General features: G+C 56.8%; 1 protein-coding gene across 3 annotated transcripts in view; it reads right to left on the bottom strand.

Annotated features, from left to right (window-relative positions):
- Positions 1-5,213: 5,213 nt before the first annotated feature.
- The window catches only part of Slc13a3 (solute carrier family 13 member 3), a 38,415-nt gene continuing 16,521 nt past the window's right edge, over positions 5,214-27,107 (bottom strand). The window contains exons 4-11 of one of the 3 annotated variants that reach the window (XM_076849191.2): positions 25,729-25,772; positions 23,019-23,114; positions 22,101-22,205; positions 19,716-19,813; positions 15,907-16,019; positions 9,530-9,691; positions 7,084-7,221; positions 5,214-5,387 (exon numbers count right to left, since the gene is read on the bottom strand). In XM_076849191.2, coding sequence (XP_076705306.1) covers positions 5,214-5,387; positions 7,084-7,221; positions 9,530-9,691; positions 15,907-16,019; positions 19,716-19,813; positions 22,101-22,205; positions 23,019-23,114; positions 25,729-25,772 — 930 coding nt within the window. Of the gene's footprint in view, positions 5,388-7,083; positions 7,222-9,529; positions 9,692-15,906; positions 16,020-19,715; positions 19,814-22,100; positions 22,206-23,018; positions 23,115-25,728; positions 25,855-27,107 lie in introns of all 3 variants that reach the window. The other 2 variants (XM_076849189.2, XM_076849190.2) reach the window with 2 other exon arrangements.

Below are 27,107 nucleotides of genomic sequence, written 5' to 3'. Positions count from 1 at the left end.
GTGAGGCTCCCCGCCGTGGCCACCAGTGACCACTGAGGCCAAGATGGACCTCCAGATGGTGTAATCTAGGATCCTGGGTTCCAGCGCCTTCCCAGGCCAGGAAGGTGGCAGAGTGGGAAGAAGGGAGCCAGGGTGGAGGGACACGCAGCTCGGGACTGGGGTAGGTGACAGTCCTGGCTCCCCCACCCCACCCACCAGGCTCCCAGCCACCGTCGCCAGGTGGCACGAGGGCCCCCATTGCTAGCTCCGAGAGGGGAGAGCATCTGGGTCAGGGCTCCTGCCTTTGCAGCAGGTGCCAGAGCTGAGGACCCCTTTGACAGGGCTGCACCCTTACAGGCTGTGCCCACCACATTGCTAGATCTTGTGGTGTTTTCTTTCCCAAGAGAAGTGGGAATCCAGATTTTTGAGTGAAATCTGAACTTTAAAGATGAGCAACCCAGCTGGGTGCAGGCCTGTGATCCCAGCGGCTCAGGAGGCTGAGGCAGGAGGATCACGAGTTCAAAGCCAGCCTCAGCAACTTAGTGAGGCACCATCTCAAAATAAAAAATAAAAAGGGCTGGGATGTGGCTAGTGGTTAAGTGGCCCTGGGTTCAATCCCTGGGAAAGAAGGAAGGAGAAAGAAAGGGAGGGAGGGAGAGAGACAGAAAGAGAGAGAGAGAGAAGGAAGGGAGGGAGGGAGGAGAAAGAGAAAGAGAAAGAAAGAAAAAATAGTGTGTGGGGGGGCAGCCCATTAACAGCTGAAAACTCACGGGGAGGGAGGGCCAGAGAGTCTGACCGAGGGCCAGGTCCAGGGCGAGGGCCACCAGGGGGCAACCTCTGGTGGTGACTAAAGCCTGTCACATTGTGTGGGGTCTGTCTCTGGACCTGCTTCCGGCTCCTGTCCCCTGGTCCCCTGGCCCCGGAGGTGGGCTTGGGTAGGCTGCACTGAAGACTCGTCACATTCTGCCTTTTGTGGTTCCAGATATTTGGTCCCAGGTTATTCTAGATGTTTCCATGAGGATGCTTTTGATGAGATTAACGCTTAAAATAAACGGACTCTGAGTAAAGCAGCTTGCCTTCCAGGATGGGGGGGTCCCGCCCATCAGTGGGAGCCTGACGGGAACGAAGGTGACCTGGGAGTCGGGACTCTGCAGCAGGCGGCCTCAGAGCCACCCGCGACTCCTGCCTTCAGAGTCCCAGCCTCGCTGCTGGACGCGGGACTCACGAGGCCCACAGTTGTGAACCAAGGGCTAACGTTCCCTCGCTCTTCCCTTCTTGCCCACAGCTTTGCTCCCTGGGTTCCATCATCCATCTGGGATCACAGTCCCCAAATATTCAGAGGAAAATCTCAGAAACAAACAATTCACCAGTTTTAAGTGACATTTATCTTCGTCATCACTGTCCACCTCTCCCTGGGCCTATGACCGTATCCTAGCCATGGAGAAGGAGGGAAGGCATATATGTGGGGTTCGATATTACCCACCGCGTTAGGCACCGTGGGGCTCTGGGAACCCATCCGTGAGGGCAGGGGGATTGCTGCTCATACCATCTGCGTGTTTCCCTCAGCCCTGCAGCGTCACCCTGGGCTCCCTGTGTCCCTGGACCAGCCCCTGCCCAGGCAGATGTCTCCTGGGAGGCCTGGGCTGGGAGGTGCTGCTGCACCCAGCCTCCTGCCCTCCTGGGATCTCCCCTTCCCTTGCCACCGCCCGCCCTCTGTCCCCAGCTGTAGGTGATGGTTTGAACTTTCCTCCAGCCAGCCAGCTTGTTTCCTGTTGAGCCTGACCTGCGCTCCCATTTCTCAGATTAGGACACTGAAGTCCAAAGTAACTAGAGACCTCCTCAAGCCCTCGCAGCATGCTGGGGTGGAGTCGGCATGGCCCCCTGGACAGCCCCCTGGACACTGTCCAGTGACTTTCATGTCACCTTTGGCTTTCCCCGTGGGTCGTGGCTCCCATTCCTCTGCCCTCTTGACTCTGTATCTGTCGGGACCAATATTGGAGTGCGCATGTGACCGAGGCGCGGCCGGGTACCGAAGCCCTTTGGGTGTGATGCTTCATCAATGTCGGCCGCCGAGGTAGCCTCCAGGTCCCCCGAACCTCAAGAAGAGTGGCCTTCTGACATTGTCTCTTTAGGGACCCATGGGGTAGCTGGCCGGGCTGTAAACCCAGGAGTAGGATGACTGGGTCCAGGGAGCACGGATAATGACCCTCCTGGCCACTGCCGAGTCTCTGGTGGGCTCCCGGGCCGCCGTCTCGCCTGCAGAGCAGAGGCCTGGTTTCCTCACGGCCACCACCACTTAGTGTCCACTGCCTGGTTCCTCCCATCTCACTGACATCTGTTCTGTCTTCTCTTAATTTGCATCTCCCTGATCACAAACAAGTGCGTCTGGCCACCTCTTCATAACCTGTGGCCATCTAGAAATATCCCTTTTCCGAGTTGCATCTCATATTCCTGCTTATTTTCCTCCAGGGGGCTGTGTAGGAGGGTCCAGAAACAGCCGCCAACCAGCCCCGTGAAACCCGCTGATTCTGGCAGAGTCAATGCTCTGGACTTTAGCTTTTGTCCTTGAGGCACACTGCTGTGCAGATCTTGGAGAAGCCACCCAAGAGGGACTCTGGAGCCTCAGTGGCCATCACGACACGCCAGCCGCTATTCCTTACCTCCAGCCCTGTCACAAGAGCAGAAGCAGCCACCCCGAGGACTCCGTCCAAGGAGAAAAAGGAGCCAATACATCAGCTCGAGGCCAGGTCCGGGGGCTCCTTAGGCCGAAAGCTACCAGGACAGGTGGTTTGTCCTTCCTGGGCCATTGCTCCTCGTGTGGCTCACACCAACCCTGGTACCTTTCCAGGGACTCAGCACCACCCCTCCCTCCTCTGCCCCCATGTCCTCTGCCCCAGGTCCCCTGCCCTCCACGTCCTCTGCCCCAGGTCCTCTGTCCCCCGGTCCTCTGCCCCAGGTCCTCTCTCGTGCTGAGAACAGCGGAGCCCTTCAGCATCAGGGCCAGCATCACCCACTGAGGGCTGTCCCCGAGGGCCAGGAGGAGCTGCTTCCTCTCCTGCAGAGAGGGCTGTCACCAGCCAGAATGGGCAGAAGCTGGACCTCTGAAACCCAGGCCCCCCCTGGGTGGAGGCCGTCCCTGCCTGGCAGCCTTCCCCACAGAATCCCCAGGCCTTCCCCGGCCTCTGGTGGACTCCTGCGGGTCCCAGCCCTGCTGCCCCCTCAGGGAAGTCCTGAGCGGCCTCTGATCACTGTACCCACGGGGAGTCTCATTTTCTTCTTCACCCGAATCGTGACTCAGAGTCATTTCTTCTATTTATTTATCTTCCTGTTGCCTGTCCCTCCTGTTAGAATGGAAGTTCCATGTGGGTGGGGACAGTGAACCAGCACATCACAGCTTCTGACTAGACACTTGTTGGGTGACCAAATGGGGGAAGAAGTGAACCAGATCAAGACCCCACAAGAGAGGCCAAGATAACTGTCTCCTGACTCTGGTGTAGATCCACGTGTTGAATATTTGCCAAACACGTGGCCTGTGGCAGAGGCTGGCCTGTGTGCCAGAGCTGTGGCAGCGAACCAAATAAAATTTGTATGTTTGTAAGTGTATGTGCTGGAAGGAGAGAAGGCAAATAAACAAGGAAATAGATGACTTGGCATCCTGAGAACTAAGAGGATGATTAGGGCAGCGTAAGAGGTGGACAGTAACAAGGGTGACAAGGACTTGGATAAAGTGAGGCCAGGAGCCACACATATATTTGGGTACAGAGTGTTCTAGGCAGGGGGACAGCATGTGCAAAGGCCCTGAGGTAGGAGAGTTTGAGTGTTTGGAGTAGAGGAGGGGAGAGGTAGAGCCAGAGAGGTCCATGAAGTCCAGGAATTTGGGGTTAGTGGCTCTCTCATGTTCACAGAGGCAAAGGATCTCCAGAGCCAGTGTTGATTAACATTCTTTATTTTGTAGCATTTTTGATCAGAAGTATTTGAGTCATGATTCCTCTGGTGACAAGTCCATGGGTTTCTCTGTGCATGAGCCTCTCACTGTCCCAGGATAGGGATCAGGGCCACCCAACCCCAGTGGGCTGAAGCTGTAGTTAACACTGACTGCTCCCCGGGAAGGAAGCGGAACCCAGCCTCCAGCTCCGAGGGGCCTCCGCCCTGCCCTCGGGGAAACACCTCTGACTCACTGAGCTGTACACACAGAGCCCTGTGTCCCGGGAGCTGCAGGGAGCAGGAAGGGGAAGTGGGAGGTTCCAGCCCCTGGTGCCTCTGCGGCCGCTGCACCGCCCTCCTTGCTCTCCTTGCCCTCCTTGGGCGTCTGCTGGCCCAAGCACCCGCTGCTCAGGGGTGCCTCTGGGGAAGCCTGCCCAGCCCTGCCACCTGCTCAGGAAGGTCCCTTTCCCCAGGTGCCTGCCTGAGACCACCCCCAGGCCACCCAGGAGCCCTGATTCATCCTTAGACTTTCTCCCCCACCCAGATGCCGTCACACTCACCACCGGGGAGGGTGGGGAGGGAGGGAGATAACAACCAGTTTCTGGGACAAGAAATGGGTGATGACCCCCTGCCACAGAGGCCCGCGGGGCCACATGCAGGAGGGTCTTGGCTGCTGGGCCATGGTCCCCTGTGAGAGGGCAGGGCCCAGGCTTGGCCTGACCCCAGATTATGGCCCAACTGAAGGATTCCAGGAGGAGAGGCCGGAGCTCCTGGGCGCCGTGGTGTGCTTGGAGAAACAGCAAGGGGACCCTGCCCAGGCCCCATCCGTTCCTCCCGTCTCTAGGGACTGGAGGGTGTCACAGGGGTGGCAGCCACACAGCGGTCCCAGAACAGTCCCCAGCGGGCAGAACCCCCAGCCAGGAAGCATCAGGCCTAGAACTGTGCAGCCCAAAGCCTCTCTGGGAACCGCGTCCTTGGAGATAAGATGACTGGGGAGGAGGCTGGCTGTGCTCCTGGGGATGGGGGCCTCTCACCCCAGTGCACAGGACAGACCCCATTCTAGCTTTGTTAGTGTGGCTAAAGTGGGCTCCCAGAGCTTGCTCTCAGGCGCAGACCTGGGAGGTCTCGGGGCCTTGAACCGCATGAGAGAGGAACCTGTGGGCCCAAGTGGACCACTGGAGGTTATCCTTGCTCTGCTGCATACTGGATGACAACAAAGAATTGCTGGATCATCCTGTAGGGTCCTAGCAGCAAGTTATAGTGACAGTCCTCTGGGAGGGCCCAGCCCAAAGGGAAACCCCCAGGAAGGCTCAGAGGGTCCGAAACGTGTCGTTGGTCAAGGTGAGTGGCTCTGTGATGTTGGCTAAGTGGTTGTTGGCCCAGTCCGGGAAGGTGCCCAGCTGGAAGATGCTCTGGGCCCAGGTATTCATGGCCAGGCTGAGCAGCAGGACGCCCATCACGTTCATCAGGAGACCTGTCCGGACCTGAAATGGAGCCCAGGCTGAGGGAGGGGTCAGCACAGACCCGCATGCAGGTGAGGAAACCTAGATCCCAGCAGGAAGTCACCCGCCCAGAGCCCAGGGAGGTCGGCCTGCCCAGGTCCCGCCACTGGAGAGCAACCGTGTTTGATCGTGATGCCCCTCCCCCACAGACACATGAGCACAGCCCACACGCGCACACATGGGTGTGCACACGCGCGCGCACACTCTGCAGGTCCAGGGGAGGCTGTACTTGTCTATGGAGACGCATTTTCCCCCTGGAGAGTCCACCTCTTGGAGTAGCTGAAGAGCACCTGCCTGTGCGCTTCCCCCTGGACTCTCCGGGCCACTGGGTCCCCTGGGGTTGAAAACGCCTGCTTTCCCATCTGGTTTTCTGCTTGCTTCACCTTAGTGTTACCCAGGCCTGGATCCCGTGGGGACAAAAATGTCCCCTTGGGCAGCTGCAGGGAGTGGGTGGTCTGTGGTGGTCACTCGCCCGTCCCCGGGTCTCTGCTCCTCTGGCTGCCTCTTTGCTCTCTGGAGCCCTGTAGCCTGCGCGTCTGCCCCCACTGTTTCCTCTCTGCCCCACACCATCCCTCCTGCCCTAACGCTCACTCCACTCAGTGCAGAGTCGCCTCTAAAGACATGGCTGTCCTGCCTAGAACCGCACAGAGCCTCCCCTGCAGCTCTGCGGCCACCCAGGCCTGTGCCCGCACTCTGCCCATCGCTCCCCGCCGCTGAGGCACAGCAGCCTTCTGGGTGCTTCTGGAGCACGCGGAGCTCGGCCCCTCGCCCAGGTGATGGCGGTGCCCCCTGCCTGGAGAGCTCCCTTTTGTGTGGAAGACTGACTGCCTCTCAAGATCAGGTCTCAGCCGCTGTCACCTGCTTGAGAGCCATCCCATCCCTCCCCATCCCATCAAAGTCATCTCCTCCATCCCCCATGCCGGGTTCTGTCCATTTTCTAGTGCTTAGCAATTGACATTTCACCTTCTAAAAACTCTGCCACCTGTGTCCCGGCCTCGCCACGCTGCTGCCCCCAGTGGTCAGAGCACAGAATGCACCAGCCCCTTCCTCTGTCTGCTCTTTCTTCTTCCCTTGGTCCCTCTCTCCAGTTATCCTGCTGGGGTCTCCTGCCTGCTTACGCCATCACCCTTCTTGGCTGTGTCAGCTCAGGACGCTGAACAAATGCTCCAGGCAGCCAGTGGGGAGGGAGGAGCTGCTGGAGGAGAGCGGCAGGCGGGAGGGAGGGTCTGGCCGGAGGTGGGGAGAGGGGACCGGAAGCCCTGCTCAGATGCTGAGCTCCCCCAGCCCACCCACAGGCTTCTGCTTCCTTTGTCTCACTCCTGGGCACTGAAGCCATCCCCCTAAGTCCCAGAGCGTGTCTGCTGCCCCCTCTCCTAAAGATTCTGGGCACGGAGCTGTTGGTCAAACAACCAAGAAAACAGCAGTGCCCAGAGAGAGGGGCAGGTCCCTTGTCCCTGAAGCGAACTGTGGGAAGCAGTCACTAGGCGTGTTTGCTGGAATGGTCTAAGCGGGAGCCTAGCCCAGAGTGTTTGCTGAAACCTGAACCCAGCCTCATTCAGAACAGCTGTTCAGAGACGGGGGCAGGTGGAGGGCGTGGGGTCCAGCCTGGACGCTTTGCCCATTGCCTGGTGCCCCTCCTCCTGCTTCCCGGGCTGTGGCTGGGAATGCCCAGACTCACCATGTCTTTGACCAGCAGGTGTCCGGAGGCGAAGGCGATTGAGTTGGGGGGCGTGGAGACGGGGAGCATGAAGGCGTAGGAGCAGCCGACCGTGCCCGGGATCATCAGGTACAGCGGGTGCACTCTCAGGCGGATGGCCTGGGCCAGGAGGGGACCGAGACACAGACAGACACCGAGCAACCACATGAGTGATAGAGACAGTGGAAAGAGAAGGACACGAAGGCACAGAGATTGGCAGAGTGACAGAGAACAGGGACACAGAGAGACAGAGATATGCAGCCAGAAGTACAGACAGACACAGGCAGGAAGGGACCAGCAGACCAGGACGAGATGGAGAGAGGTTCCCAAAGTCAGTGACATCGCAAGGCCACGTGGCTGTTTCATTAGGGACCAGCTGGGGCGATTTAGCCAGGACTGTCCTCCTCCTGTGAGTGAGCATCCGAACTGCCCAGATGGCTGCCCTGCCTCCCCAGAGAGGCTGATCCAACAGGTCTGAGCAGAACCCACGACTGCGGTTCTCACAGTTTCTCCAGGGATGCTGCTGCTGCCGCCTCCAGGGACCACACAGGGACCGAGGACCAGGGCACTGACAGAACGGCTCCATACCCGGTCCTCCCCTCTGGGCACCTGTGTCGGGGCTGGCTGCGTTTCAGTAGCAAGGAGAGCTCAGGCTGCATCACTTGCAAGCACTCCCACAGTTCTAGAGTGTGGGTAAGTTGTCTGTGGGTTGACCTCAGGCAGCAGTCACCAGTGCGTCACCTCTGCTACATGACATATTCACCAGCGATTCATGTTGGACAATCTCTGCCACTTTACTAAGATAGGACATTTGGGCCCCTCTAAGGACTGTCTGCAACCAGAAGCAGAAAATTCCTGGGAAAGCTCTACGTCGCCCTCTGTGGACTTGATGAGAAGCAGAACTTAATAGGTCCCGCAGAGGCTTTCCAGCAAGAGCAGGCCCTAGGCTCCCTCCCCGCCCCCAGCACTCCACAGCACCCCTATTGCCAGGTCCCTGAGATCCTGGGAAAGGGTCTGACTGAATCTGACTTCACTTGAGGGTGTGAGGGGTGCCACCCCATACTGCTGGTGGGAGGGTAAGCTGGGGAGTCGCTTTGAAGAGCAATCTGCTCAAACCTAACCTTTTAAATGCACATGCTCTTTGATCCAAGAATCGCAGCTGTAGGCCTTTTCTCTAAAAGTAATCAAGGATGCACAGACCCAGCAAGATCAAGGCAGCCTTGTTGGGTAGTAGCAGCCTGGAGTCACCCATATGATCATGAGCCCAAGATTGCTTAAACTAATCAGCAACTATCCATTTAGAATGGAATATTCCCCAACCGTTTAAAAAAAGCATACATTATAGCTCTGCGCTGATACAGTATGATCTTCTCTGTAAACTGATACATAAAATAAGCAAACTAAAACCCAAACCAGGCAGGGCAGCAGGAGGGCTTGTGTGCACCATTGGCACACCGGGCATAGACACCATATATGATTGCAACATTGATTTGGTCAGTTTGGGATTATATTGAAATAGTCATATGGCTTGGTCTTCTTTAATCTGTTTAAGTGTAAAGCAACATGGATAGTCTCCTGAGGCTAACCCTGGTACAGATTCTTAGAATACCATCTACCTGATCGTTGTTCTTTGCATGATCCTGGACTCACTTCGCTTCAGTGTTTGCATCTTTGTTCACGTGAGATTGGATTCTCTCTCTCTTCCCCTCTGTCGCTCTCCCCCTCTCCTCTCTTTGGATTTGGCATCAGGTCCTGCTGACCTCCTGAATGGCTTGCAGGCCCTCTCTCTTTCTGTGCTGGGGACCAGCTGGGTGAGGTGGGAACTCTTTGTTCCTTGAAGACTTGCCCCCCCTCACCAGCAAAGGTAGATTCTGGATAAATGGCTCCAGCCGGTCCCTGATGAGACCCTCCAGGCGGGTGATTTTAGAGCACAGGTTCTCAGTCAGTGTGATGTGCCCCCCAGGGTCGAAGCTAGGGATGATGCTCAACACCCCCGCAGCCCACAGGACAGCCCCACCCACCCCCAGAGAATTCTCTGGCCCAAGTTCTCAACAGTGTGAAAGGCCTGCTTTTGAGAGGGGCTACAGCTTTGCCTGTCATTAGAATCTCAGATTTCCCACATCATCCAGCTTTGGAAATTTGTATCAGAAAACTCTGCGTGTCACCGTGGGTTCATTTTCCCCAAGGAGGGCGTTTCTTGTTTGTTTGTTTTTCACTTTGAACATATTAACTCATATTTATGCATTTCTTGAAGGAAAAAAACACATCTATCTTTTAAATGACACTGTGGTTCTGACACTTCCACGCATTTCGGAAGACAGAAGTGACCCCAGGGTCCCTAGGAGGGCTCTGTCGCAGGGAGGGGGTTTCCCGCCCGGGGAAGGCGTGCCCCTCCCCCCGCCCTGGCCTCGGCCCGAGGGACCCTCACCAGCTCCGCCAGGATGGGCAGGAAGATGACGATGGTGGCCGTGTTGCTGGCGAACTCGGTGAAGAAGGCGATGACCACGGTGACGAGCAGCACGGCCAGCACCGGGGGCACGTTCTGCAGCGGGTGCAGCTGCCCCCCGATCCACGCCGACAGCCCCGACTCCTGCGGGTGGGCACAGCCGTCACACCAGCCCGCCCGGCTGCCCGAGGGGTCCGGGCGTCGCCGCAGGGACAGCGCTGCCCCTGCGCAGGCGGGAGACCCGGGGCAGAGAGGCGGGGCACGGCCAAGGGCACCATCAGAGCCAGGGGCCGGAACCCAGGGTCCCCATGACCCATTTGGTTAGAATCAGAAATTCCGTCTCCATTGGCTCTAGCACCCCAGGCTCCAACTTGAGCCGCAGGGAGATCAGACCCTTCCCCACGAGTCTGACTCCTCCAACGATGGTGATCGATTAACAAAATATCAACAAATTGCTTATGCGAATATTCATTATTGTTGTAATTATTATATAATAATACTTCATATGTATCAAAGTATTATATATGATATACTAAATATCACATATAATATGGAACAAATGAACACGTGTCAAAAGCAACATAATCAATGATTATTAAGAATAAAGATATTTATGATCCATAATAAGGATGCCTGTTACAATGATAATGTAAACACTAACATTATTAGCATTGTACTACTGTTTCCTGTCATAAAAATTGTCATGACGGAGGCTTTGTGGGGCCAGTGCCTGCTACATTACCTGCTGACTCATCCCAGCCATCCTGTACGGTGGATTTTATTGTCCCTGTTTTATGGGGAGAGGATGGTGGTGGGGGATCTGAGCCTGGAAAGGTGTTGTGATTTACCTGCCCACAGTCCATCCCCCCAAATAGTGACTGAGATCCACATCTGATTCCTGAGCTGACATGCTTCTGCAAAGCTCCCCACACCCCACTTCCTCTGGACACACTACTTTGTCACTTGATCTCTTAATCAAGAGCAGCACCCAGAGCTGACCACAGCCCTCCAGGCCAGGGAAGGAAGAGAAGGGGTACAGTCCCCTGAGCCACCACTCTAGCAATGCTGCCCGCCAGCGTGGGACTGAAAGCTAGGGCCAGTGCTGCTGCACACTGCCCCCTGGTGGTGCCACATAAGATCACAAGGAAGCTCCCTGGCTGGTCCTGTAGCTTGTTTTCTCGTCCCAAACGACAGAAGTATAGGTTTAGGAACTGATCAAGGGCAGAGTTGGATTAAGCCCTAACACTTGAAGTCAAATGTATTCCTGCCATAGTCCTTTTATCAACCCAGGATCCTCTGCTACCAATTCACATTGTTTTGCCAAAGAAACCTTGCCCAGTTTCTTTCCTGTTTAATAGAAGATTCACTGTTTATTCAGAACTTAAGACTTTATGATGGCTTCTAGAACACAGCTTTACGTTGCTTTATTTACATAAATTAAATACGACACTTGGTTGTACGATGTGACTTTCAATTTACCTTCAATGCATGAATAATAAATGCTAAAAAATGTTTTCACCGTAGAAAGGTCCTTGCAGAATCAGGGTGTTTCTGGTCCACCTGCACTAGCCGATAGCCCAGGACAGGCCTCCCTGGCCTGGGGACACCGCGAGGAACTAATGGGGCCACTGGCTTTTCCCAAAGGCCGCAGCGCTGGCGGAGACCAGCCGAGCACATGCAGTTAGACAGAGAGGGAGGTGGCAGGGAATGTTAATGCCCCGGCTCAGGATGAAGCCCAGGGCCCCCTGCATCTTGGCCTCCGAGTGCTGGGCCTCCTGCCAACAGCCCAGCAGCCACCCGGGTCCTGGGCGCAGCTCCTCGCAGGAGGGACTCTTGGCAGCTTCCTGGGAGAGGAAAACCCCCAGCTCCCTGGGGTTTTGTTGGGGACACTAAAGGGACTTCACCTTCCCTTTCCCATTCCTTTGGAATCGGAAGCTCTGTTTCCTAGGAAACACACACCAGGGGTGTCCCCAGGATGTCCCCAGGGGTGCCAGGAACCACTGAGAGCCCAGTCAGGGGCAGCACGGCCAAAAGTTGAGAGAAGCCTCCAGAGTCAGGAGTCCTTCCTGCCTGAGCCACCCTGGCCAGGCCACGAGGCCTCTCTGTGCCTGACTCCTGAACCTGTAAACTGGGGACAATAGTGCCTGTCCTGGACGCTGCTGAGAGAAAGAACTGATGTATAAAGTGCCCAGAGAAGTGGCCAAGGACCCAGGAAGAGCCCGGTGCAGCCTCGAGTCACCAGATGCCAGAAATGGCAGGACTCAGAATCACCCAATGCAGAGGTCAACTGTGTTCCTTGGTGGCCCCAAGGAGGACCAGAAGACCGAGGGCCACCTGCAGGACGGGAGGGAGGGAGACTGGGTTAGCGTGATGAGGCCCCTCCCCCCTTCCTACTTCATCCAGATCCCCTTCCCGGGTCTCTTCTCTCAGCAGGGCCACATCTTACGAGGAGGCCGGCGTGAAGTCAACTCTCCTGGGGTCCTCAAAAATCCCTTAAAAGGCTCGTAAAACAGCAGCCTCCGCTGTGCCTCTACAGCCCTAAATAAGAATCTTAGGAAGCAAGACCAGTGACTTGGATTAAAGGAAGGAAACAAAGAGTCCTGTATGCGTCTGTGGGACCCTGCATTCATCGCCGCGTTTACCAGCTGGGCGACATTGGGCAAGCGGCTTACCATCTCTGTTCCTTGGTTTCTTTAAGTGATCGTGCTAAGGATTGAACAAGTACAGGTAAAAAGAGTCCCTGTGCATACTCAGCACTGAATAAAATCATCATTATATATTTAATTTCTCACACAACATAGTGCTTCCTCCGTGCCGGGCACCCTGCTAAGTCTCTGCTGATATTAACTCACTTGATCCTCATAACAACCCCCAAAGTAGGTGGTTCACACCTCCACGTCGTGATTGAAGAAACTGAGGCACAAAGAGGGTGAGTGATTCGCCCAAATAAGTGAAATGACTCGTCGGAGTGACTCTGGGCTTAGAGTCTGGGCCTTGGCCGTTCCACCCAGCTCTTGTCCCCCACCATGATGGGACAGTAAGAGGGACGAGCCTCGGGTTCCCCTCAGGAGAGGGATGGGGAGGGCTCGTGTCTCTGACCAGGGTTTGCTCCACTCGGCACCAGGCGCCTGTGACTTCCATCTGTCGGTAGAGAAGTGGCTCTTGTGACTCCGTGTATCTGAAGGCCATGGACAAGGCCACTCTTTCTGCCCTGAGATGGTCACACATTCGCGGCCATAGCGGCTGGTCTGCACCTGGGTGCTGCTCTTCCAGGTCCTGTTCTATATTGTCATCCATTTTCAAAATCGCCATCTATGGATCCTAATGACAAATGCTTGCTGGGCATCACTCCTGGGTGCCTGGGCCTGAGGGGTTGGGAAGGTCTGGTCCCTGTCCCCATGGAGACAGATCACCAATAAGCAAACACTGCCCGATCCGTCGGAGGGTAGAGGAGGTACAACAGAAATGGGCAGGGTGGGAAGAGAGGAGCGGAGGGGCTGAGACATGGACGTGGAGATCTCAGGGAGAATATTCAACAGAGAAATGTGGTGCAAAGGTCCTGGGGTGCAAGCGAGTCTGACGTGGATGAGGAAGAGCAAGCGGTCAGAGGGACTAGAGAGTAGTGAAGGAGGGAGAGGTCGTGCCAAGGTCAGGGAGTCAGGCGGGCGCCAGGCCGTGCGTGGGCTCATGTGCAGGCCTGGGAAGTCTCTGGGTTTGTGGTCACGTGTGTGGGCAGTCGTGAGCACACGGTTTTGCCGCACAGCCCTGCAGTGGGGACACGCTGCAGACCCCAGCTCACGTCCACGAGGCTGGGCCTCCAGCTCTCGGGCTCAGCCCCGGGGAAGCCACACGCCCAGCCTCACCTGGGCCCCAGCCAAGGATCTGCAAGCCCCGGGTGGCCTGGCTGTGGCCCGGCCAACACACTGGGCTGAGCCATAGCTTTCTGTCACTCCTGGGCTGGGCTTCAGCTGCCCGGGGACAGGATGGTACCAGCAGAGGCTGGGGAAGAGGGGCGGCCCCCACACAAAGGCCCTGTTGAACAGAACCCCGGGCCGCTGCCCAGGCCTGGGCCGAGGGCCAGCCTGGCCTCCCTGAGCCTGGCCCCGTGGAGCAGGACCCCACCACTGCCCCCGCCGAGCCCAGAGGCTCGGGAGGCGAGGCTAGCCCTCCCAGTCCCCTGCCTTGGGCTGGGCTGGGCTCAGGCGGCTGTGCTAATGACACCCTTGCTCCTGACCCCGGGCTCCCCTTCCCCAGCTTCCAGGCAGGGCAGCCAGTGAGTCAGGCCTCAGTGCCCCGCCCACGCTGCCTGCTTCAAACTCCGACCCCTCCACGGTGGTCACTGATCTCCACTCCAGGTGAGGACACCGAGGCCCAAAGAGGTCGAGTAATCTGACAAAGACCAAACAGTAAGAAGGGGGAGCTCTGCTTCCAACCCAGGGGACCTGTTCACTGCGCTTCAGGCCACACCTGAGTCACTTCCTCCCGGAAGCCTCCCCTGATATACCCCCACAGGAGGCGACAGCGAGAGGGGCAGACCAACCAGGGTTCTTATCCAGCCCTGCTACCAGAGAGCTGTGTGACCTGGGACCAGTCACCTCACCTCTCTGGCCTTGAAATTCCTAAAATGGAGACCAAAAAAAGCCCTTTAGTCACCTGTCATTTGTTCTCCTTGAATTCTGCTCACTTGTGTGAGTTTCTCTCTCTGGAATAAACAATCCCCCTCAACAGGTGCCTCGCGGAGGACCTAGCGGAGGACCTGCGTGTGCCTCCCGCACCCTTGGGGAGGCCTCGATGGGGAGGTTCGGCGTGCAGTCAGCCTGCCCTGGCCCCAGAAGAGCCCTCTGGCCCAGAGTCCTATCAGCCCAGGCCCGCGGACAGTGGACACTGGGAGACCAGGGCCTGGCCACCTCTGACCAGTCAGGGTGCTCTAAAGCCTCTGTGGGGCGGGGTGTCCCCAGCCCCCTCTCCCTCTCTCTTCTCTCCCTCCAAGGGCGCAGACTGAGGACCCGCTGCTCCCACACAGCCCAGGGTCCACGTGGCCCCAGGAGGGAGTGAGGTCATGGACGGGCACTCGTCAACCTGGCTCCTTATCGTCTTACTGTCTTCCCATCTCTTCTGTAGAAGAAAAAAATCATCTACGATTTATAGATGAGGAAACTGGAGCCAGAGAGGTGGCGGAGCCTGTCGAAGCACCCCAGGGAGAAGAGGCAGAGCTCAGCCCCCAAACCTGGTCACCTGAACAATATGCCCTGGTGACGGGTGTCCCACTCGGGAACGCGACCTGAAGATCAAAGTTGAAGTGAAGTGAGGAGGCATGTGAGCAGGGGTTTAGGTCTCTCTGCCTTCCTCACAGAGTGATCCCCAACTGGCTGTGGGTGTGCCCACGGGGGAGGTGGGGTGGAGCCTAGTGGCCACCTGCGCAGGCGTCCAGGGGCCACCAGCCTCCTCCTGTCTCGTGGTTTGCCTTTCGAGGGCAGCAACAGCCCTGTGAAACCCACCTGGGAGGTTCCTCAAGGTGCCGTCAGTGAGCTCTCTGCCCGGCACAGGGCGGAGCCTGGGACTAGATCAGGGCTGGACCCAGCTCCCCGCAGAGCACTAGCTCATGACCTTGGGGAGCTCCCTAATTGTCCACACCTCCGTTTTCCTTCCTGTAAAATAGGGATGGAGGCATCATCCTTCCCTGGGGGGGTCAGTGTGAGGATCAAGTGAGATAATACAATACGTATTGAACGCCGAGGCTGTGCTGCCTCTGGGCAGTGCCGACTGACCATGGACTTGCATGGCCTGAGAGTGAGCACCTCCTGGAACTGCTCTGTGCCTCGCCTGCCCGGCCCCAGCCCTACTCTGCGCTCAGGGAGCCTTCTAGAATAACACTAGGGATACCTTTAACGAACGACTACTAGTATCTAACATGCAGATCTCAGAGGTCAAGGACATAGACTCTAGACTCCCTGGTTTCTCATCCTGACTCCCCATCTGTGTGACCTTAGGCAAGTTACTTTACCTCTCTGTGTCCCAGCTTTCCTATCTACAGAAGGGAATCCTCACGGCCCCTGCCGCACAGGGTCGTTGGGAGGCCCCGGGAGCTGAACAAGGAAAGCACATCCAGGACTCGCGCCTACTCCTCCCGCTCCCAGGACCCTCCAGTCGCGACACATTTGTCCTGTGGCCACCCCGAGCTCCTGGAGCCTCCGCATCTGACCTCCTCCCTCTCCCTCTGCTGAGTGCGGGCCCACGAGGTCGGGGACCATGGCTGTCCCTCTTTGTCAAAGGGAACCTGGCTGTGCCCGCGGGCCCACTCCACCCCCTCTCCTGTCTGAGCTTCGGGGACGGGGACCTGCCCACACGGCGGCTCTCACCTCGCAGCCCTTGGCCATGGCGAAGCCCCCGCCCAGCAGAAGGATGATGTTCCAGGGCACCGTCTCCTGGGCCTTCCTCCAGGTCAGCAGGGGCTCCGTGTCCGTGTTGGGAGCTGGGCAGAGAGAGGGACCCAGCAATGCGCAGGGGCCTTGGCCTGAGGAGGGGGCCGCCAGCCCTGCAGCCCCTTCTTCATGGGGACACTCAGGGGTCCCAGGACGTCAAGGCCTCACTCTAGAGAAACCCCGTGAGTGTCACGAGGGGGTGTACATTCAGAATGCCACCACGCCCGGCTGCCTCGGCTCCAGATGTGGGGGACCAGGCGCCCCACAGGCCAGACACCACCTAAATCTCCCATCTGCCCCCAGGGAGGTGCCGGCGGGGTCCCCAGGCCCAGCAGGAAGGGCTGTCCTGACGCCAGCGTGCCCAGAGAGGGAGAAGGGGAGGAAACCTAGAACCATGGGGCCCAGAGCAGCCTTGGTCCAGGCGGTCCCCGGGCCTCTCTTCCCCAGCAGGGCCCAGGTGGGCAGCGAGCCGGGTGCAGGGTGGGCGAGCCACGCTACCAGCTGGGCAGCACCTGCCCTGTCCCTGTGGCTGGGAAAGCAGCCAGGCAGTCCAGAGACAGTGGCACAGGCACACTGGAGGGGGACTGTTCACGACAGCAGGTGGTGGCTGGGCCTGGCCCGCGGGAGGCACCCCAGCCTTGGCCGCTGGAAGGTCCCTGCGAACACTGCCTAAGGCAGAGTGGGGCAGGGGGAGCTGACCTCTGCGTCCCCAAGGCCTGGAGCCAAGTCACTGGTGAGTATCTGCATGTCACCCTGGGCCCCCCTGCTGGGCGGCGGACACTCTTGGAAGGGAGCAGGGGGCAGCCGCTCCCAAGTCCCCATTGACATTCCTGCCCGTCTCGGCTTCCCCAGGTTCACCCGGCCTCCAGGGTTTTGTGGTCAGAAAGTAAAAACAATAAGGGCTGCTCTAGGAACTCCCCAGGGAGGGCTGCAGATTCTTGGACCAACCAACATGCAATTAAGCCAGACTTGGAAGAGGAGGTGGCAGGAGGCCCAGCCTCTACCGCGTGATACAACCCTATTTCATTAGAGCGGGGAGGGGCTGAGAGAGTAAGCCACCGCCCTGGGTGGCAGGTAGAGCAGGACAGGGAGGGGAAGGCCCTGGCACAGGCCTCGTGAATGCACACTGCCGGCCACCTGTTAGGCACCACTGGCATGAACTTTGCCCTTTTTATGATTGTCCTGCCCAACCACGCCCTGCCACTATTTCCTATTAGCCCGGCTTCTGGCCAGGTGGGCTCCACTTTTGGCTCAAACTCCGCCTGGCTGGCGTCTAGAGCAGCGCAAGCACAGGCAGCAAGCACAGGTTTGGATTAGGTTTGACCCTCGCTCTACTGTTCACCAGCTGTGTGACCTGGGCTGGTGACTCAACCTCTCTGAGCCTCGACCTCCTCATCTGCAAGGCATGATGATAGGACTTCCCTCAGAGACTTTGGCGCTGAGATGAAATGTGCCCACGTGGGCAAAGCGCCGAGCTGGGGCCATGGCCCACAGCAAGCCCTGGTTCTTTAATTGACAAATTTACCCCAAGGGCCTGCCATGTGCCACACACTGCTCTGGACACCTGGGATACAGAAGGGCCAGCAAGGAGATATCCCCCGCTGTTGGCTGGCCGTAAAGGGGGAGGAGGAGAGTGGACGGGTGGAAGACGGCCAGTTGGGGTGAAGAGAAAACCCAAGTTGCTTGGTTTCCACATCCTGCTTAAGCTCGTCGGGTGACTTTGATCAAGTCACTTTCTCACCCTGGACACTGACCATTAGACCACTCTTTAAGGCACCGTCCAAGTTCTGAGGGCTAGGACACAAAGCGTCACCTCGGCCAGTCTGCACAGGACACCAGTGGCCAGAGGACTGCCCTGCCCACCAGGGACTCAATGCTGGGAACTGCAGCCAGGGCCTCGGCTAAGGTGGCACAGTGACACTGCCTGGACCAAGCTCCACTCACGGTGTCCTAGTGCGACTGCCACTGGCCCGCGTGGCGTTGAGTCAGTGACCAACATTTCAAATCAGGGAGATTTCATACAAGCCCAGAATCTTTGCTTCTCTTGAAAAAATCGGACCAAACCAGTCCTGCCTCCCTGCGTGGCGGCCGTGGGCAGGAACGAGGGCGTCGGCCCCACGAGATGGGCCTGCACAGCCTGCTCCCCAGGATGCCAAGGCCCCTGTCCTCTGTCCTCCCCTCTGCGGCCACTTCCTCCAGGGGCAGACGCTGCTCTCTGTACCAGGATGTGACAGGGGAGATGGATGAGGAGGCCACGTGCTTCGGGCACGGACTGGGAGCCAGCAACCCTGATCCCAAGACCACTGAGGGGACACCAGCCCCCAGGGTCCCTCCTCCCTGTAGGAGGCCCCAGAGCCCAGGAGCCGGGTGGAGAGCACCAGAACAGGGCGGCAGCGGGCACCGCCGTCTCCGCCATCACCCCCTGCAGCCCAGCCAGAGGACGCTCTGGGCCTTCAGGAGAGGCCACCTGACCTGGGGCAGTCGTCACAGGAGGCCGCGAACCTGTGAAGCCGTGAGGTGGCCTCTGGGGGAAGATCCGCCCAAGTGAGAAGGAGCTGGAGCAGCCGGATTCTGAGCCGCCAAGGGAGGGGGCCGACTGGGAGAAGAGTCCTGCCACGCAGGTGCCCACGCAGGTGCCCACAGAGGGCCGTGGGCGGGGTCCTGCAGGGAGCTGGAGCCGGGGCAGAAACCCTGCAGAAGCAGATGTCCCAGGGTGGCCCTAGCAGAGGCCCTGGCAGGGCGGGGGGCGAGCCGGAGCCAGGGGTAAGCAGCCACCAAGAGGCAGCAGGACCTCGGAAGACGCCCAGCAACGGAGCTCAGAGACGATGATGCGTGAGCAAAGCAGGGGCCTCAGGCAGGAGCGCTGCCAGGGCCGGAGAAGAGCTGAGCCCCGCTCAGCGGGGAGCCCGCGGCCAGGCCCCCTGGGGTCCAGCCAGGCCACAGCTGCGTGGGACCCTGGGGACACCTGGCTTTCTGTGCAGTCAGAGCTGGGACTGGCCTGCGTGAAAGTCTTTCTTCCCCAACCACAGGAAGTAGTTAGATCCTGACCCCTGACCCCTGACCCCTGGCTCCTGGTCCAGAGCCTATTCCCTGCCTGAGACAGACACGGGGCTAGTCACAGGTGGCAAGTGCTGGTGCCGCCTTCTGGCAGCCCTCTGCTGGACACCCAGTGGGGTCGCAAACTGGCACTTAGCCCTCCAGCCTTCGGACGCCCGCTTAGGGGCCTGCGGTGATTTTCATGAATTTGGATTTTAATTGAGCTTTGCCTCCGACTCACTGCGCCCAGCTTGGCTCTTTCCTGCCTGGCTCTTAGGCCACCAACTGCGCCTCCTGCCTTGGCTGAGGGCCAGGGGCAACCTCAGGCCTTGGGGTCGCACTTAGGTAACTAAAGGGAAAATGAATCTCCCCGGCTCCCAGCTCTCCTGCGGAAATGCGGCCTTGACTGTGGACATGGGACGCTGGATTTCTTATAATGTCATGTCAGGAAATATTCTTCTTTTGATTTTTTTCAATTATATGAAAACCATTCCTGGCTCATGGCTTGTACAGCAACGGCCAGTTGCTGGGCCTGGCCCAGAACTACATCTTGGATGCCACCTCAGGCAGTCCCAAGTCCCCAGACGTCCCTCACACTGCGAGGGGGACACGCAGGACCACATGGTCAGTACAGTGCTGCTCCAGGTCACTGAGGCCACACCGCAGGCCACAGTCCTGGCAGACCCCGAGGCCCAGCCTTCCCACCTTACCTTTGAGGTCAAACCACCACTTGAGGGAGGGTCTCTGGGACGGGAAGAAGAACAAGACGATGACAACGGCCACGCTGGTGACAGCATCAGACACAAACCTACAACGAGAAGCCCACAGCATGTGACCCTGGGCTTCTCAGCAGGCTGTGGCTGGCAGGCCGCCAGTGAGGGTCTGGGGACGGGAGTCAGCCGCTGTGAAGGGGGCATTGTTGGGGACAGGGCCACTGGATGCTGAGCGCAGTGTGGGGCCACCCCCAGGGAGGCAAAGGCCCTTCTCCCTGGCCCCTGGGCATGTCGACGTTGCTGCTGCCAAACAAACGCCAATCCTCCCGATTCAAGGACCAGAGCAGGAGGGACCGGCCAGAGAGGGGAGACTCTGAGAGCTACAAAGAACGGGGTCCCACCTCCGCAGGAGAGCAGGGAAGCTGGGTGAGGGGGTACATCCATGTGGGGAGCTCAAGGGTGCGACAGAGCCACCTCTTAATGCCACCTCTTAAGCACCCACAGAGGGCCTCTGGGCCTGTGTGTCAGAGGAGGAGGAGGGCCGTCAGGGGGCAGGAAGGGCTCGCTCAGGCCAGACCCTAGGGGCTGCGGCCGAGAGGAGCCTGAACTCGGGGTTGCCTGGCTCCAGATTCCATGAGGCCCGGAGCCGGTTCCTGACAGAAGCTGTTGGGCTCACAGGTACGGAGACAGGAGAACGCACATAGCTGAGGGTTGGAGGGGGCCAGTACCCCCGACGTCAGAGAAATACAAATAAAAACAGTCACCAAATACCACTTATCTGCTAATAAATTGTCAAAGCCTAAAAGGGGGATGAACCTGGTAGGGGGTGGGGGAGGGAGGACACACGGGCTTAACCTTCTAGAAGGCAGCGGAAAACAAGCCGCAGATTGTACCTGAGAACGCTCCTTGATCTCTTCTGCTCCTACGAGTTCACCCTCAGGAATGATTTATGAGACTCATACACAGATTATGAACAGGGGTGTTCACTATCGGTAGGATAACAGGGAGGAGTTTTGATAGGGACATGCTTAAATAAAGCGTGTTTCATCCACATTACAAAATAATCTCTCTGTTTAAAAAGAGATAAAAGATAGCATCAATCTTTAACATAGAAATAGAACCAAGATTTTGTAAATTACAGAAAAAAGGAAGGGCTCATTTGTGGTATTGGACATAGCTCAATAAGGAACTCGTTAAGTAAAATAAGATCCTCCCAGACACAGAATGCTTTGAAGTGCCTAAAAAGAATGAAGTGAATCAGAAATCGCAAGTTGTTCAGGATCAAATTACTGCATTTTCCAATCTTTTGTCTCCTGTGTGCATGTATGTGTACTTTGATATGCGTCTACATATCTGGAATGTCACACACCAAACTGTTCATTGTGATTGTCCTCGGGAGTTGGGTTGAGGGTGGTTGAAGGGCAACTAACTCTTTCATTTTAAATTTGGTCTTGTTTGAATTTTTGTGAGTATGCATGATTTTTCTAATTAAAAAAGAGAAAAATGGATGACCATCTGTTTACTGAGATTACATTTCTATTTGGAGTTCTTTCTAGCTAATTGTCATGAGTTTTATTGAGGTGTAATGAACTTGTAATAGAACGTATCCATGGTAATATACAACACGATGTATACAAAGTCTTGGGTACAATTCCAGGTTGGACATGTACCCAGTCCTGTAACCAGCCACTTGACCAAGAGGTAAAACAGATCTGGTCAGGCTTTATTGAAAGTTAGAAAAGATGTCTATCAGAACTGGGGATTGAGATTTGGAGTTATTTTTCACTTTCTCTGTATTGTTGAAATGCTTATAGCATCTATTATGCATCTGGAAAAAAATTAACAAAGTACCTGGAAAATTATTCTGGAAAAATAAAAGAATAACAGTAGTCAATTCTCTTGACTCCATGAAGTTACATGTTTCTGCCTTAAAACAACCTTTAGTAGATCAAAGTTTTACCACTCAAGTCACAGTGAGGACTTGGCGGCTCCAAGGGGGAGGTGAACCCAGGGGTGCTTAACCACTAAGCCACATCCCCGCCCCTTTTACTTTTTTAGAGACAAGGTCTCACTAAGTTGTTTAAGGTCTTGCTAAGTTTCTGAGGCTGGCCTTGAACTTGTGATCCTCCTGCCTCAGCCTCCTAAATTGCTGGGATTAGAGGCATGCACCACCATGCTCAGCTACGTGGCTATTTTTAAAAATATCTAAATGTATACATGTTCTATCATCCAAGGCTAAACTCTTTTCAGAGGGTGATAATGACACAATTACACGGGACGACAGGTGTAAACTCCGACACGGGTGTCCTGGTCTGCAGCCTCTCCAGCTCCACATGGCCCACCCCACAATCCTCCCCGTTGGCCTCCATCCCAGAATCTCACCCGGCAGGGAAGAGGCTGGCCCAGCCAGGGATGAACTTCGGGTCCCGGGAGAAGAGGAGGATGGCGAACATGCAGAACAGGATGAAAACGGCCTGTTCCGCAAACCTGTGGCACAGACAAGCACAAAGGTGAGCCTGGGTTCAGGTGACAGCAGCAGGGACGGGGGACCCAGGCAGGTGTCCCTCTGAGAAAGCTGAAAAGACTCCCTCCCTCCCAGGAGGCCTCAGAGAGAGGGCAGGGTGACGAGGTGTGACTGCTCCGTCCCTGGCTCCGCCCTTGCCCAGGACCCTGCCTCAGCACCAGGCCACCCCCTCCCAGTGGTTTCTGGGAATTTGAAGAAAGAGAAAGAAAGGAGGAAACGGAGACGGAGGTTGAAGGCAGAGAGAAAAGGGAAAGACGGGGGAAGAGAGAGGAACCGTCACGGAGGCAGAGGAGACAGGCACTCAGGAGGGGACAGCCACCGAGAGGAGCACGCACAGGGAGGGACAGACGTGGAGAGGGTGCAGGGCTGCGGGGGGGACGCTCCAAATGCAAGAGGAAATGGCTCCCTGGTGTACCCACTTCACAGAGCAGGCAGCAGGGCCCAGAGAGGGTTAGAACGATGCCCAGAGCCCCACAGGGAGTGGTGGCACGGCCAGTCTTGGACACAGACCTGTGGAGCCTCGGATTTCCGCCCATGGGTAATGTACATCAAACCAGAGCCTGAGAGCCACCGGAGGTGGTGTCAGACACGGTGCCTTAGGTGGGAGGGGGCGGATCCCCACCCCAAGCACCCTGAGGGCTTTGTGGGTCAAGGGTCCACCCAGTCCCCACCCTCCGGGCTCCCAGGTCTTTCCCAGGTCCTGACGTTCTCCTGAGACTCGGCCAGGGCCAGGCCAGGGGTAGCCCGCTCTCTCCCACCCCAAGTCACCCACACACTTGATGGGACCCAGGTTCTGGAACTCTTCCCGGATCACAGCTCGCGCCTTCTCCTCTGCGTCCACTCTCAGCTTGGATTTCCTTTTTCTCCAGCCCCTGAAACAGAGGGCGGTAGGGGCAGCCGCGCACTGGGTCCCACCTCTCGCCATCCCCCGCCCACCTGGCCAAGCCACGTCACCTCTGTTCTCGATACTGGGAGGGCCTCTGCCTCCCCTTCCTACAGCTGTGCCCCCAGAGTCTGGCTGAGAGTTTGAAAACAGGACGCCCAGGCTGAAAACCCTCTTGTGGGTCCAACGGACACGTGAACACAGACAGATCAACGGAACAAAACAGGACGTCTGGATCAGACTCACTCAAGTGGGAGCTGAGCCTATGAGCAAGCTGGCCTCTCAGATCAGCATGGACAAGTGGGCTATTCAGAGATGGGTGTTGGACGCGCAGACTGCTGGGACAGACTGAGAGCCCAGGAAGGCACCCAAGCTCCATGGCCAACTGCATTTTGACAAAAGAGCCGAGACCTTGCAACGGGGATGGAGCAATCTGTCGATATATAGTGCTGGGGCCACTGTATATCCACGTGCAAAAGAATGAATTTGGGCCCCTACCTCACACCATACATAAACTTAACTCAAAATGAACTGAAGGTCTAAATATAAGAGCTAAAACCATAAAATTCTTAGAAGAAAACAGGGGTACAATTTCATGGTCTTAGATTAAGCAAAAATTTCTGAGGACACCAAAAGCACAGACAACCCAGATCCATGCACTAGACGTCATCAAGCCTTCTTTACCTCCAGAACATCCCTTGCTACCTCTGGCCCCAGGGCCTTTGTACTTGCCATCCTAGTTCCCTGGATCTGGCTTCCTCATTGGGGGCCTCCCCGTCTAGCAAGCTCAACCGGGGCTGGCTGGGTCTCTGCCTTTCTCCCGGCTGCAGCCTCAGCTCCTATCAGCTCCTATGTCAGGCACCTCTCAGGGGCCCAGGTGACGTTGCTAGGTGAAGATGGAGTTGGGGGGCTGGCCTGAACCACTCTTATGTGCACCCAGAACATCCCTCTCACTGGGCTCCCTACCGCATTTCCTCCCCCAGCCTCCTCTGGTACAGGTGCAGCAGGTGCTTTTGCAACAGGGAGGTGAGACAAGGGGCCGCGGTTCAGCCCGCCCTGCCCTCATGCGGTCGTTACCTGGGCCCTTGCTAGTTCTTATCCTCAATCTACAGCGAAGACATTGGAAACTCAGGGAGGCCTAGAGTTGGGTAGGACGGCACCGAGCCACAACTTGAACTCGGGTCCGCCGGAGTCCCTGGGCTTGCTTCCCCGGCCTGAGCTGGCCTTTGAGCCCTGAATTCCCGCCCTCAGGGGTCCTGGCAGGCATCTGAGTCAGCCAACACCACACCCAGCTTCTCTTGTTTCAAGCATTTGTACATCTCTGCTCCCGCTGGTCCCACTTCACAGATGAGCCCACGAAGGCCTGGAGATGAGGGGAGGGACCTGGTCAGAGAAGAACAGTGGGCACGGCTGCCAGGCCCAGCTCAGAGCTGCTTCTCCTGCTCCCCCAGCTCTGGGCATCCGCACCTCCCTGAGCCAACATGCTGTCTCTGCACCCACCAGGCTTCTGGTTAGTGAATACATTCCTCCTAATAGGCTCGCCGCTTAATTAAGGAAATGTATTTAAGTAGAAAAATTTATCCACCCATAAAGGGAAGTAAGACTTCCTTCATAAATAAAGTAACCGTAAAAACAAATGCGGAAAGTAAATCACCATTATTGCCTCTTGGCTAGAAGCCAAGGCTGGCCTAAGTCTCTGGGCCTGGAACTCGCTCTTTCTTTGTTCCAAAACATGTTAGGGAAGTTTCTAGTCTTCCCTGGCACCCAGCTGGGGCCTTCTTCTCAACGGGTAGAGGGACATTTCCCCCGTTACGGGATTCAGTACTGATTAGTACCAGTCCTCAAGCCGCCCAGAGTACACTCTGCAGCGGGCCCCACGGGGACCCTGCACCCCCTCTTGTCTGGCCTGAGTGTGGACCTTACTAGAGAACAGGGCTATGAATGATGGTCCAGGAGGGGACGGTACCGAGGGCCTGCACAGCCGGCCGCCGGCCCAGCCCGATCCCACACCCTGGGAGGCCAAGACCTGGGTGTCAGGGCTGGCGCTGCAGCACCTCCCAGAGCTCCGAGTTAGGAGAGCAGCAAGGCTTGTTGGGAAGTGATTGGATTCCAGGGTGAGATCCCGACGGTGGACTGACCCCTTGATGGACTGGTCGTTTGCATGGACCACTGGGTGGGAGTTTGGGCAGGTAGGAAGGAGGTCACTGGGACCCGGCGTGGGCTCGGTCTTGCCCTGGCTCTTCCCTGGGTCTCTCTGCTTCCTGGCCGCCATAGTGGGTTGGTGTCCCTCGGACGCACCCTTCCACCGTGATGCTCTGCCTTACCTCAGGCCCAGAGCCATGGACAAAGGGGACCACGGGACCTCTGCAGCTGAAGCCAAGATGAGCTTCCCCTCCCCAGAGCTGTTCTATCGACTGTTTCCACCCAGTGACCCACAGCTGGCTCACCAAGGAGCAGAGGACGGGGCTTGATGACAGCTGTCACGGGGGACACGGAGACGCCCACCCAGGGAGCCAGGGGGCTGAGGGCGCCCAGGTCACACGGGCTCCAAGCTCAGGTGTCTCTCGTCCCCGGGCGGCCACCAGGAGGACGAGGAGAGGTACCTCAGACTCAGGCCCCCGTACAGGAAGGAGATCCAGAGCCAGCCGGCCAGCAGGAACAGCAGCATGAGCGGCAGCGCGAAGATGAACCAGGAGCCGAAATTCACCACGTCGCACTGTGGAAAGAAGCTGAGGACAGCGGGGGCGGGGAGGGGACGGTGGTCAGGGTGCTGCGACCACAGGGGCCCCGGGATCCTCCTTTTCTGTGGCGACGCTGGACTCTGACCTCGTGGACTGAAGGGCGCCTGGGTGAGCCAATGAAGTGGGACGGGGACCACGGAGCACAATGCTCGGCCACCGAGCTCCCCATCTCCAGGTGAGAGCAGGGCCCAGCAGGCCCAGCCTGGCGTGCTCCTGAAGGTCACCAAGATGGTTTCAGTCAACCAAATGCACCGCACCGTGGGCTGCCACCTCGCCCTAGCTGGATGGCCTCCCTGAGCCCAGGCCTGCGCCCCCACGGTGAGGTCCCTGGGGGTCTTTCTCTGCTACACGGGCTCAACCTCCGATTGGAGCACACCATCAAGCCTGAAAGGAAGGATCCAGGGCAGCAGGCCGGGAGGATGTGGGGGACGGGGATTCCTGGTGCTTGGTCAGTGGAACAATGTTTCCCGGAGAAGAATTTGATCAAGTGCATTGAACCAAAGGCCGGATGTTCTCTCTGGTAAGTGGATGCTGATCCATAATGTGGGGAGGGAGCACGGAAGACTGGAGGAACTTTGGACTGGGCAGCGGGGAGGCAGGGGTGAGGAGGGGCATGGGTAGGTGAGAAGGCAGACTGAGGAGGGCATCAGGACCCCAGGTACATGTACGACTGCGTGAACAGTGCGACTCTGCAATCACGCACAACCAGAGAAATGAAAAGTTGTGCTCCATTTGTGTACAATGAAACAAAATGCATTCTGCTGTCACGGATAACTAATTACAACAAATTAAAAACGATATTTTTGAGTCTTAAAAAAATGTGTGACCCTCTTATCCAGAAATTATTACTAAAAATATGCATTAAGAAAACAGCAATCAAATGCAGTCAGGAATGTTTGTGCTAGACTAGAAAGGAAAAAATAAGTTGTAAAATGACAACACACATGTATTCATAGGCCTTTTAAAATAAATAACCAAAATATAAAGTTATTTTATAATAAACACACAAATGAATAAAAATATTAATATACAATAGAGTGGGACCCTGAGAGACTTTTATTTCCTTCTTTTTCTTCATCTGTATTTTCTACCATGAATAAGAATGCCTCTGTGAGAAGACAAAAGAAAAAGAAAAATATTGTTCTAAAATATTAACATATTAGCAGATATGTGGTCAGTCCCATAATTCATAATAACAAAATAAAAGTAAGATGAAAGCAATCTAAATGCTCATGATTAAT

This window comes from Callospermophilus lateralis, chromosome 3 (assembly GCF_048772815.1).
Source record: "Callospermophilus lateralis isolate mCalLat2 chromosome 3, mCalLat2.hap1, whole genome shotgun sequence".
Lineage (NCBI taxonomy): Eukaryota > Metazoa > Chordata > Mammalia > Rodentia > Sciuridae > Callospermophilus > Callospermophilus lateralis.
This window is presented reverse-complemented; position numbering and strand designations above follow the sequence as displayed.